General features: G+C 38.4%; 4 protein-coding genes across 4 annotated transcripts; 1 reads left to right on the forward strand and 3 right to left on the reverse strand.

The window, feature by feature from the left end:
- The first annotated feature begins 92 nt into the window (after positions 1-92).
- Cdc10 (cyclin-dependent kinase 10) lies at positions 93-3,508 on the forward strand. The gene is made up of 6 exons (XM_046614802.2): positions 93-318; positions 507-661; positions 756-1,356; positions 1,479-1,775; positions 1,862-1,995; positions 2,196-3,508. The coding sequence occupies exons 1-6, from the start codon at positions 309-311 to the stop codon at positions 2,229-2,231; spliced, it is 1,233 nt and encodes a 410-aa protein (XP_046470758.1). The 5' UTR covers positions 93-308; the 3' UTR covers positions 2,232-3,508.
- LOC124213541 (chemosensory protein 6) lies at positions 2,636-4,323 on the reverse strand. The gene is made up of 2 exons (XM_046614930.2): positions 3,954-4,323; positions 2,636-2,826 (listed from the first exon to the last, which is right to left on the reverse strand). The coding sequence occupies exons 1-2, from the start codon at positions 4,129-4,131 to the stop codon at positions 2,636-2,638; spliced, it is 369 nt and encodes a 122-aa protein (XP_046470886.1). The 5' UTR covers positions 4,132-4,323.
- A 1,856-nt stretch (positions 4,324-6,179) lies between these two features.
- On the reverse strand, positions 6,180-8,628 carry PIG-U (phosphatidylinositol glycan anchor biosynthesis class U). The gene is made up of 4 exons (XM_046614769.2): positions 7,953-8,628; positions 7,683-7,885; positions 6,815-7,562; positions 6,180-6,706 (listed from the first exon to the last, which is right to left on the reverse strand). The coding sequence occupies exons 1-4, from the start codon at positions 8,083-8,085 to the stop codon at positions 6,453-6,455; spliced, it is 1,338 nt and encodes a 445-aa protein (XP_046470725.1). The 5' UTR covers positions 8,086-8,628; the 3' UTR covers positions 6,180-6,452.
- Positions 8,629-8,752: 124 nt separating this feature from the next.
- On the reverse strand, positions 8,753-10,254 carry LOC138190404 (bolA-like protein 3). Its single transcript, XM_069133236.1, has 4 exons — positions 9,954-10,254; positions 9,544-9,670; positions 9,225-9,313; positions 8,753-9,115 (listed from the first exon to the last, which is right to left on the reverse strand). The coding sequence occupies exons 1-4, from the start codon at positions 9,993-9,995 to the stop codon at positions 9,050-9,052; spliced, it is 324 nt and encodes a 107-aa protein (XP_068989337.1). The 5' UTR covers positions 9,996-10,254; the 3' UTR covers positions 8,753-9,049.
- Positions 10,255-10,955: the final 701 nt, after the last annotated feature.

The following is a 10,955-nucleotide window of genomic DNA, read 5'->3' on the forward strand; positions in this document are numbered from 1 at the left end:
TGTTATTATTATTATTATCTATGGTCATGTTGGGCCGAGTTTGGCCAATGAGCAGTCGCTGTGAAGTGGTGACCTCTGCCGGATTCTATCGACTTGCGTGGTGAAATGGTGTTGGTGCGACGTCACATCTGCCGAGAGCGTGTGTTGGATTGAGGCGACTAATTCATATTTGTTTAAAGAAAGTCTGGAAATTGACCGAATGAGAAAAATAATAAGCTAAGTAAAAACTATAAACAGAGCATAACTAGCCAAGTCTTCTCCCAGCCCAGCACCGAGGGCACTTTTTCTGGAATAAACCGCTCAACAAAATGACGAAAGGTAATTTTTCGAAGTTCTAAAGTTTTCGCGTTCGATGCCGGCGAAAGAGGTTATACCGAATAGATATTTTAACTTGACAATGCAATTATATTGCACATAGTCGGTCGTTCTTCTCTAAACACTGTTTGCGTCAAATAGTGAGTAGATAATCACAGTTTGCATCGAGAATTCGCTTTGAATTATTGCAGAAGGAAGCATGGGTAAGAAATCAGTGGAGAACAATGACACTGATAAGAAACCAGGCTCCGAGGTCGGACCAGACCCATCGGCACCAATTACTCGGAGAGGCGTGCTTACTTCGTTTCTAACTGGAAAGCCGATGGAGATACCTGAACAGGATATCGTAAGACATCTTTTATATTTATAATTAGGGTAACCAACTTACTTGAAAATATTTGTAACATTGGTCATTAACCTGAACTATTGTTTACCCACAGCTTGGCAAGTGTAGATTTGTGTCTGAGTTTGAGAAGTTGAACCGAATCGGTGAAGGCACTTATGGAATAGTATACAGGGCGCGAGATACCAAAACTGACAAAGTTGTTGCTTTAAAAAAGGTTCGCATGGAACATGAAAAAGATGGATTGCCTGTTAGCGGCCTGAGAGAAATCAGTGTCCTTTTATCATGCAGGCACGAGAATATTGTGCACCTTAAAGAAGTTGTGGTTGGGCGCAGCCTGGAAAGTATATTCCTAGCCATGGAATATTGTGAGCAAGATTTGGCCAGTTTATTGGACAATATGCAAGCCCCTTTCTCCGAGAGCCAAGTCAAGTGCATTGTACTCCAAGTATTGAAAGGCCTTCGTTATCTGCACCATAATTTTATCGTTCATAGAGATTTAAAAGTTTCAAATTTACTCATGACCGATAAAGGGTGCGTCAAAATTGCAGACTTTGGGTTAGCCAGGTGGTTTGGTCTACCTTTAACCCCGATGACTCCCCGAGTAGTAACGCTGTGGTATAGAGCTCCAGAACTACTTCTTCAAGCCAAAACTCAAACAACTTCGGTGGATATGTGGGCAGCTGGTTGCATTTTAGGTAAAATCCGAACCTCATTATTTAATATGAAGTCGTCAAAGGTGATAATAACCAGTATATACGATAGTATACACGATCTACCAGTATATGTGGTGTAATAAAATGGCTGTATTTTCTTCAAGGTGAACTGCTCGGTCACAGACCTCTGTTACCTGGAAGGTCAGAAATAGCTCAACTAGAACTGATAGTAGACTTATTGGGAACACCCAGCGAAGCGATTTGGCCTGAATTCAATTCGTTACCAGCACTGCAAAATTTCTCCTTGAAACAGCAACCTTACAATAACTTGAAACAGAGATTTCCGTGGCTAAGTGCAGCTGGGCTTAGACTATTGAACTTTTTATTCATGTACGACCCAAAGAAAAGAGCTACTGCCGAAGAGTGCTTGCAGAGCAGCTACTTCAAGGAGGCACCCCTGCGTTAGTAAATCTATCAGATAAAGTATCGCCTTAACTGGGTAGGTTTATTAAAATATTACAATCCTTATCTTTCAACTTGCCCACAGCCTGTGACCCAAAGTTGATGCCTACATTCCCACAGCATAGAAATATGAAGAAGTCCAATCTGGCAAAAGAAGTTCGTGAACCTGAAAATTCAGTTACAGATCAAACCAGTAACTTGCCAGCTATTTCCGATCTCGTGAGTATAAAGCAGACAGGGGAAAGCAGCAGGTAGTCTGTTTCTTTTTTTCGAAACGTGATTAAGGATTTTGCCCTTCAACTTTGCCTATTTCTTGAGATGATAAATTAATGAAAATGAAATTCTTCTATTATAAAAGTAACATGAATTCCAATTATCTATTTTCACATTTCATTTTGTTGTCATATCGCCTGTTTTAGCTTGGATCCCTCGTCAAAAAAAGGCGCGTGGAATGAGCCCCAGGACTAGAAACTCTTTCATTTGAACTTCTTACTGATAAAAGTCAGTAGGTCTGTTCCACAGCACGCTACGAAAATCTACAATTTCTGTACCAATTGAGGCATGGAAACTAGCACAAGTTGTTAGCCTCTCAGCTTCATATGGAGCTCTGGTAAAATCCACCTTTGTTATGAGAAGAGACATGTACTGTTGGAAAGAAATTTACTTGGAGTTTTATAACAAATAAGGAACAATGAATTGGAAAATAATATTCAGTTCCTGAATTTGTGGCACAGTGTTCTTCTTTCGTCTTATTCTTTATTAGTATAATACTCAACAAAATATAACGTCACATAATTAAAGTATAATCAATAACTATGTATTTGATTGAATTGAATTTCATCCAAAGTTTAGCGTGCGACTAAGCTTTCTTTGCCGCAATAGATGCTTCGTAGCGTTTCTTGTATTCTCCTCGAGGATCGTATTTTGCAGTAAGCTTGTCCCAGTCTCTCGGCCGTTTCACTCTAAGATGTTCTATCACTTTTTCCGCAGTAGATTTTTGTTTTTCATTGCACTTGCTACATTCCGATGAAAGGGCATCGGGTAACGTCTCTGTCAAAGCCAAAATAAATGTAAATAATGGTTTTATCACTGTAAACGTGGATGCAATTAAATACTGTCAAAAGCAACAATATTCATGCCACCAACAGTCCGATATGTGCTAGTTGCGTAAATTTATAAATGTATTACTGCAGCTTGGGCCACTGAATTTAATAATCACGCCTGTTACCGAAAAAATTCTTCTGCTCGAAACGATGTAATAAAAAGTTATAACAATAGAATCCATTATCAATACCGAATTGAACGGACACGTACTGCCTTCTTTAGCCTGACAGAGTTCAGCCGGCAATAAATCGCATTAAAAGTTTTCGCACGTCATATATTTATTACGCACGTTGTATCCACAGCCATTTTAATCATTGGCACGAAATACTGTGCTCAGTAATTAAGCTTCTCGAATTATTTATTCTTATTCGGTTAATTCATTCTTCTTACGTGCGATAGGTTACAATATACGCATTCATATGCTTAGCATCATTAAAGTCTGAAATATCTGATCAACGTTATGCGGACTGTCGGGGCATGGGTCACATAATTTGAAATCTTATTTCAGAGTTTAATTCGAGCTGTAGATCTATGAAAATGTCGGGTTCCGCATCATTAGATTTTTCTGTAATACAAATCATGGAAGTCACAACGAGATACTGAAAATAACATATCTATAACATTTCAATTTCGAATTCTGCATCTCTGAGTATTTTGGCAAGTAATATATGTACGAATTATGCGTATTGTTGCTTAATAATTTCACACCGCATACGAGTTGACTGTAGGTTTTCGATCGAGTAGATCGAGTGCAACGGCCAATCGTGAAAGTTACAATTGATCTTATGTAACCGGACTGACTGAGAGTATGTTGAACTCTGTTGCAATGTCATATGCAATGCGGTGCTCTATATATAAGGCCGAGAAGAAAACTGCTGTGTTTACTGTTTCCGTTTATCGAACTTGAATGATACCGATTTTGGCGACGGGTGGAAAGTAAAGAGCACATCAATACAAGATACTAAGGATAGATTTCAACAATATACGTATCGTACGCAATGTACTACAATTGGAAAAGAAATGCTGAAATCATAGCGAAAATGCATGATTGAAGAATTTGAATTTCAACTTACTTTTCAATTCCCGACCTTCCGCAGTGCAGGGTCCTTCTTCCATCAAGCAGCGTATATAATTGGTGAGAATACGATCATTGCTTAGGATTCTGTCGACGTCTACGTTGTCGTATTTGCTTGAATAATTATTAGCGAAGACGAACGTAAATAAAGTTAAAAAAATCACGCCCCCCTTCATTTTGTCGCGTAATCGCCGACCATAAACAGTATAATTCAAACCGCGACTAGTTACGCTACTATTCGAATGAAGCGTGACTAGATCACAGACGTAAAACAGAAAACGTGGGATACGCGGTTGCGAAATCTACAATTTTGACGCGCTGCGTTGACTCTAACCAAAGTGGAGGCACCCAAGTGCGATATTTCTGCGGGGGCCCCCTTTTATATGATACGACGAGTACGACGACGTCTGGGTCGGGTGGAGGTGAGGAAGGCGGCATAGTAAGATACTGCAGCCAGTGTTCGTTCCACCGCTGCATCGCGGATTCAACTTTTTCACCACTTTTCTCCTTTTTGTTGTTTCGAAGACTGCAGATATCCATATCTTCCACGAACCGGGAGCATGGTACGCGCGATGCTCGATGTAACAGACTAAAAATCACGCAAAACCGCAAATTATTACGGAAATGCCGTAGCCACATAGCACAGACTCGTACCCTTTTTTTAAGGGCCGACGAATTTCTCTTTCGCGACTATTTTCACCTCCGTATACGTTTTGTGAGAGTTTACGAAGTTGTACCGTTTTTACGACGTGACATTTTAATAATTTGCTTATACATTATTTGTATTACTACTGTTATTGTTATTATTATTATTTTACCAAGAAACAAATTATTTTTTTCCAAAAGTGATTCACAGTAAGAATAATAATACAGTCAACATCATTTACTTATCGATGAAAATGACGTCCGTCACACTCGGTGACTGGATCACAATATTTAAAAATCATGATATAATTTTTACTACGAGGTACGATTGATTAACTTTTAGAGGACCGACATTTTTACCTTGAAATACGATATTTCTTAAAGGCATAAATTATGTATACAAATATTCAACACGACCTGTCGAGTTGCCGAATTACCTGCTGGCTCCTTTTGGGGACATTTCGGCCCTTTAAATGTTGAAGTATATTAGTTGCATAGCCACTTCAACATACTCTGATACTTCTGCAGAGTTGCGTAATTGAAAACTTGCTGCACCGTCTGAAACGCACTGTCGTTCTATATTGTATTTTCATATTGTGGTGTTCGTATATAAGACGTTTAAGCAAAAATAACATACCGAAATATCAGCAGATATGCGTACACGGAACTATTACATGGAGTTAAGAACGACTTTGTATTCATGTAGACATAGCAGCCAAAAGAATGCGAGTGCAGAAACGAAGCGCGGTATCTTCATAATTTTCAAACTGTAGAACAATGAAAATTCAATCATAGATTACAGTCGAAGCTTTTTTTGAAAATTTTGGAACTTTTATATCGAGCTCTTCTTCGTATCTCTATAACCGTGAACTCCGCAACATTTTCCCTGCCCAAGTAACTTCGCTAACTGAAAAAACAAAGTGCTCCCGTGAGGACAAATTGCCTTATCAGAGTTGCGGAAAAGGATGCTCGGGCAGTCGGAAGTTTCGAAATTATTTGTAATATGCGGATGAAATGTTCATAGCAAATTGCTGTAATATACAAGTGGGAAAATCCGTTTCGTATGCATATACTTCATGAAAAAAAAACTCAAGCGCATGACGAAATGGCATGCATAACTATACGTATACCCACGCGTACGGAGAAAGTGATTCGAAGAAGCTGCTTTATGTCTACGGAATATCAGGTAGCCGGGCAATATTTACGCAAGAACGTGCGTTGCGTGTATCAGGTTTTCCGTTACCGTCTTGATAATGTTTTTTCTTTTATTAATTAATCTAATTACTAAAGGCTGGGATTTAGGTATGAATACAGATAAAATTTTACTTGAACTTTAACTCACACATGCTTGTGTTCAGAATGTTCCTCATCTTCAATGGATCGCAGATTATACATTGATATTAAAATTTCACCCGCCAACGTTACGTGAGAGTAATTTTTAATCTTTGACTAAAGTGGGGATATACCACCTTGGAGTTCCAACTGTGAACCACTGCTTATTATGCGCGTTGTTGATACACAGAGGAGTGACGCAAAGTATGGATTTGGCGGGAAGGAAAGAAATAATAATTTGTTGCGCTAATGTTGGTGAATTATATTTTTAATCGTTCGTGAATCATGACACTGGATTTTGTTGTTACCCAAGCAGAGGGGATATTTTCGCCGCAATAAATTCATTGTGAATTCTCAACTAAAACTTGTGAACGTCGTAATTGACGTTACGCATTCAATTTTCAAATGAATGCTTATATGTTTAGTTCCATCTTCTTTAGAGTGCGTCCCGATTTTTCACCTCCAATCGGCATTACAATCTGGACACGGAATGTATGTGTAAGAATACATCCAATGGAGTTTATTCGAGTAAAAGTTTGCCAGTATTTCCGTGGATTTCTCTCGACAACCCGTGTCGCAAAGAAAATTCTCGTTTGACGCTGGCAAAGAGAACATCGGTAACTAAAAATATTTGGGCGATAGCAAAGGCTAGCGTGACACCGAAGTAAAAGTTCGCATTTGCTGATCGTGAATAAATCCACAGGTGCCAAACTGTTGGAGCAAACACTGTGCAGGACAAAAGGAAGCAGCTGACAATGAATCCTTGCTGCATATCTGGAGAAAATAAAATTGACGCATTAGTTTCGGAAAAATATACATAAATTGGGACAAATATGAAGGGATAAATAATTACGAGACAGTAATAGTAGATTATTGACTTACGCGGAAAGAGATGCTTCCACATTGGTAGTAGAGCCATATAAAATCCTACTTCTCCTAAACATGGGTACGATTTGAAAATAGCCGCGATTGCGAGATACGAGAAGGCCAGGAGCATAGGATCGCGGCGAAATCGTAGCGCGAGAGGAGCAACGTAGAGCAGGCCTACGTTTATTTGAAATGATGCAACAAATAGCCACCTAAAGTGTTCAAACATTTCTGTGAAGAAGTACCAGTACAGGCCGATGTTTGGCCGCAGATCAGGTACTGTTAAAATGAAACCAATTGTACTGTGCAAAAATGACCAGCTCCCTGATACTTTGTAGGAGAGGTAATATAACGCAATGAGAATACCAATGAACATCGCTATTGTCTTATTAATATTTCCGTAGGGGAAATTTTTATTTTTACCTTCTTCGTTTCGCGCCAAGTATATTGTGGCAGGTACCATAAGAGTAATGGGATAAAGTCCTTGCAATGTTAAAACAGCTATAGTGAAACAACTACATAATCTCGATTTGTTTATCATAGAATATAGAGCCGCGGATAGCAGAAAGTTCGTAAAAACGGTTGTGGTTAATCCTACACAATTAAAAACTACGTATGGGTTGAAAAGGTAAGCTGAAGGTACGAGTAAAGCGGAAGACGTAACACTGGATGCTGGTATTGACATTGATGAAGGTAAAGTTGATAATTCTTCGTCATTGGATTCCTTTTTGCGTTTCTGGATGTCTTTTTGTTCGGTGGCAATCTACAGGAAATTGGTTGAATGTTGGTTTATGGCTATGTTTTAGTAGATGTAGTACATTTGCAGTCTCGTCTTCTACTTCATTATAAAATAGATCCTATTATCATTATTGAATCAACTCACTAGTTCACTCGTGTAACGATAAGCAGTCGCACCCAAAATCCATGCCGTGGCCAAATCCGTGAAGACAAATATGCCACATAACATACACAATGACAAGTACTTTTGCATATAACTGAAGACGACAAGGCCTATGGGACTTTCATGAAACAGATCACCGGTGTAAGGATCGATACCAGCTTCTCGTAGGTAGACTCCCTCGGTAACTGGTAACAATATAAGAACGATCATACTTAGTGAGCAAAAGACAGCAAAAACATTGGAAACGCTCACCTTTTTTCCATGAGTTAAGTGCTGTGGATACTTCGACTCTGTCAGCGATGATCTTTTGATATTCGGAATATATTAATAGCAACCTTATCGTTGCCGCCAAAGCGAAAAATACAAATTTTTGAGTAGTACTCATTATAATTGGTGGCAACCACACCCTAACCTGTACGTCTTACAACACTTGACGTTTATCAGTTTCAATCTACTATTAAAAAGTTTAATTCATTATTTAGCAACTCTATCAAACGGACATTTTTAGCCTTCATTTTTCATAACCTGAGCCGCTATTAATGCACATAAACATTAAGCCGCAATAGAGCCATAGAGAATATCGTCTTGTATAAATGGAGCTCGATGCAATTTGCTCAAACTATATACCACAGCTATAGGGTCGACTCACAGCGTCTAATAGTGCTGACGACAGCAACGACGATAGGCCGAAGTGTTGAGATTTGATCAGCTTTTAGTACAAGGTTTGCCCACTTTGGCCACAGATATACCTGTTTACTATGGGTGCTAGCTAGGCCAGTTCTTTTTCGTAATGGTTTGCCGGGTCTGGAGGTAACGTACCAAATAAGACGAAAATCAAATTGTAAAACCCACAAGAATTAATAAACTAGACTAAAGTCAACTAACCTCGTTGCATTTTCCTCTACAAAATTGTGCAGATTTAAAAAAAATCTGAAAAAGAAAACGAATGCGAATAGTTTATAGTTAGGAATAATGGATTAAAAGATAGAGCGGGAAGATGATTTTAGATGGATTTCGTCGGTTTTTCTTCGTATTTGCTTACAATTAGCTGCTGGTCTTCGTACTTTCTAGATATCTTTATTGAATCCCTTAGGAACCAACGAGTGAGAAAAGGGTCCTGTAAGTCGAACCTGAGGTAAATTACTCTAAAAATCGCAAAAAAGGAAGGCTAACCCTTTTATTTTTTCGCGAGAAATGCACTCTCGCAAGTAATTCGAATGCGTTAAACTTCGTGACATATGTATAAATATACGCAATTCCAACTGATTCCAAATCCAGTTAACTATATCCAAATACATGTCGCTGTATTTTTCATTTCATAAATTTGAAGCACTTTTGATATAAAAAGTCTAGGTGTCCTGAGCACTTGTATGTATACGAATACCATGCATGTTTTTAATTTCTTCCTTCAGAATCTATAAGCAAACATGAAACACAAGGATTATACTGAATTTGCACACGTCAAATATTAACAACTATTATAATTGCTGAATATTGCAAAGTAGTAATCAAATGAGTTCATACTTCATTGATAACCCGATGCTGCTTAACTGTGTTGAGTCCTCTGAATTCTGGGGCAACCACATTTACTTCAAACATCGCGCCACACCCTCCTATGTGAATCAGGAAAATAATAGTTACATTGTTAATTTATATACATTAATAGTACATTGGTTAATTTTGCAAGGTAACATTCGACACTCTAATATTATTTTTGTGTGTGCAGCATAATATATTATCCTCTTTTAGCGAAACTATGTTATTAAACAGTAGAAAACATGTACAATAACAATGTAATAATAATTTCTGTGATTGTAAATCAGATTCATTGGTAGATACCCACCAGATACATCTGTAACTTCAATGAGGCTCGCTTTGGGAAACTTATCTCTGAGAATAGTGACCATCTTCTGTTCAGCTTGCTTGCCGGCTAGTGCTCCGTTCGGTCCACTCCAAACTCGTGACAGAAGCTGGAACACTTTCGCTTTATTCATTTTTCTCTAATTCAAATGACGTGCTTGTACTAGCAGTCTTAGCATGGAGGCGTCGGAACAGAGAGATTTCGATAAATGGTTGGAGAGGATATTGGAAAATTTTGAGGAGTTGATTACAAGTTTGCAGTAATTAAATAAGCAGTTTTCCATCAAGGTTCGTCGAAGGCATGGAAGTACAAGGCGTTTCTTAGCTTGTTTATACATTGAAGTTTTGAAGATTTTCGATGAGCCAATGCTGCAAATTAAATTTTTTACGTACCGATATGTTACGAAAGTTTTTTGGTATCACACGTCCGAACATAGCTGGGTCCTATTTTCAGAATTTTGCAAATTTCACCTGGCGTGTGCTATCACCAATCAATTCCGATGTTCAATCGTCCGTTTCAGCGCAACATTCGTGCTTGACTATCAATTATATTGATTACTATTCACAGGGCGAATCGCAAATTTCTGTTTGAGGTTACAATCCGGCAAGTTCTTCATTCAATGTCTTCTATCCTTCTTGCTCTCTAGTCTCTACTCTCTAGCCACTGAAACATGCCCTAACTAGACGAGCACAAACTCATCTCGAGTGCGCCACTTTGCGGTGACCTTGAGTCATCCCCACCTTCAATCTACAGTCACCTACAACTATAAATCTTTGTCTCAAATCCATCGAATAAGAAACAATCCTAATATAATCATCGTTATCTCTCTCGGCACGCTCTGCTCTATAGCAAAGCAAAATCGTCACAAGTTTCACCGCAAATTCACAGGAATTAGCTGTACTTTTTTGAGCATAATATTTTCAGATTCAGAATTGATTTGCTTGACACAATTCTAGACTATGTAGAACTCCAGAAACGCAGAAAATATAGCAAGAAGAGCATTGGACCAACAGCACGGAAATTACGAAGACAATCTGTCATTTTTTTGTTGTAACTTTTCATCCGTAGCTTGCAGCGTGTACGGACTGTGAGCAATGGATTCCTACAGCAAAATTACGCCGATATAGTGCATCAAAGTGATCCAATATCTTTGAAAATCATCTAAACTTTCAGCAAAAATTCAAAGGGCTTTTTAATGGGGTTAAAGGGGTTAGGCTTACATTTTTTACGAGTTTTTTGGCAAAAGACTTTTCATCTCTGAATCTATATATACTTGGGTGGTGGTAAAAACTTGGAAGAGTCAATATTTCGAATGGTGGATATACTGAGATTTCAAACATGCAAAAATCAAGATTTTGAACAATTCATCATTCGTTATTTTATTTTCACGTGGT

Source organism: Neodiprion pinetum, chromosome 1 (assembly GCF_021155775.2).
Source record: "Neodiprion pinetum isolate iyNeoPine1 chromosome 1, iyNeoPine1.2, whole genome shotgun sequence".
Classification (NCBI taxonomy): domain Eukaryota; kingdom Metazoa; phylum Arthropoda; class Insecta; order Hymenoptera; family Diprionidae; genus Neodiprion; species Neodiprion pinetum.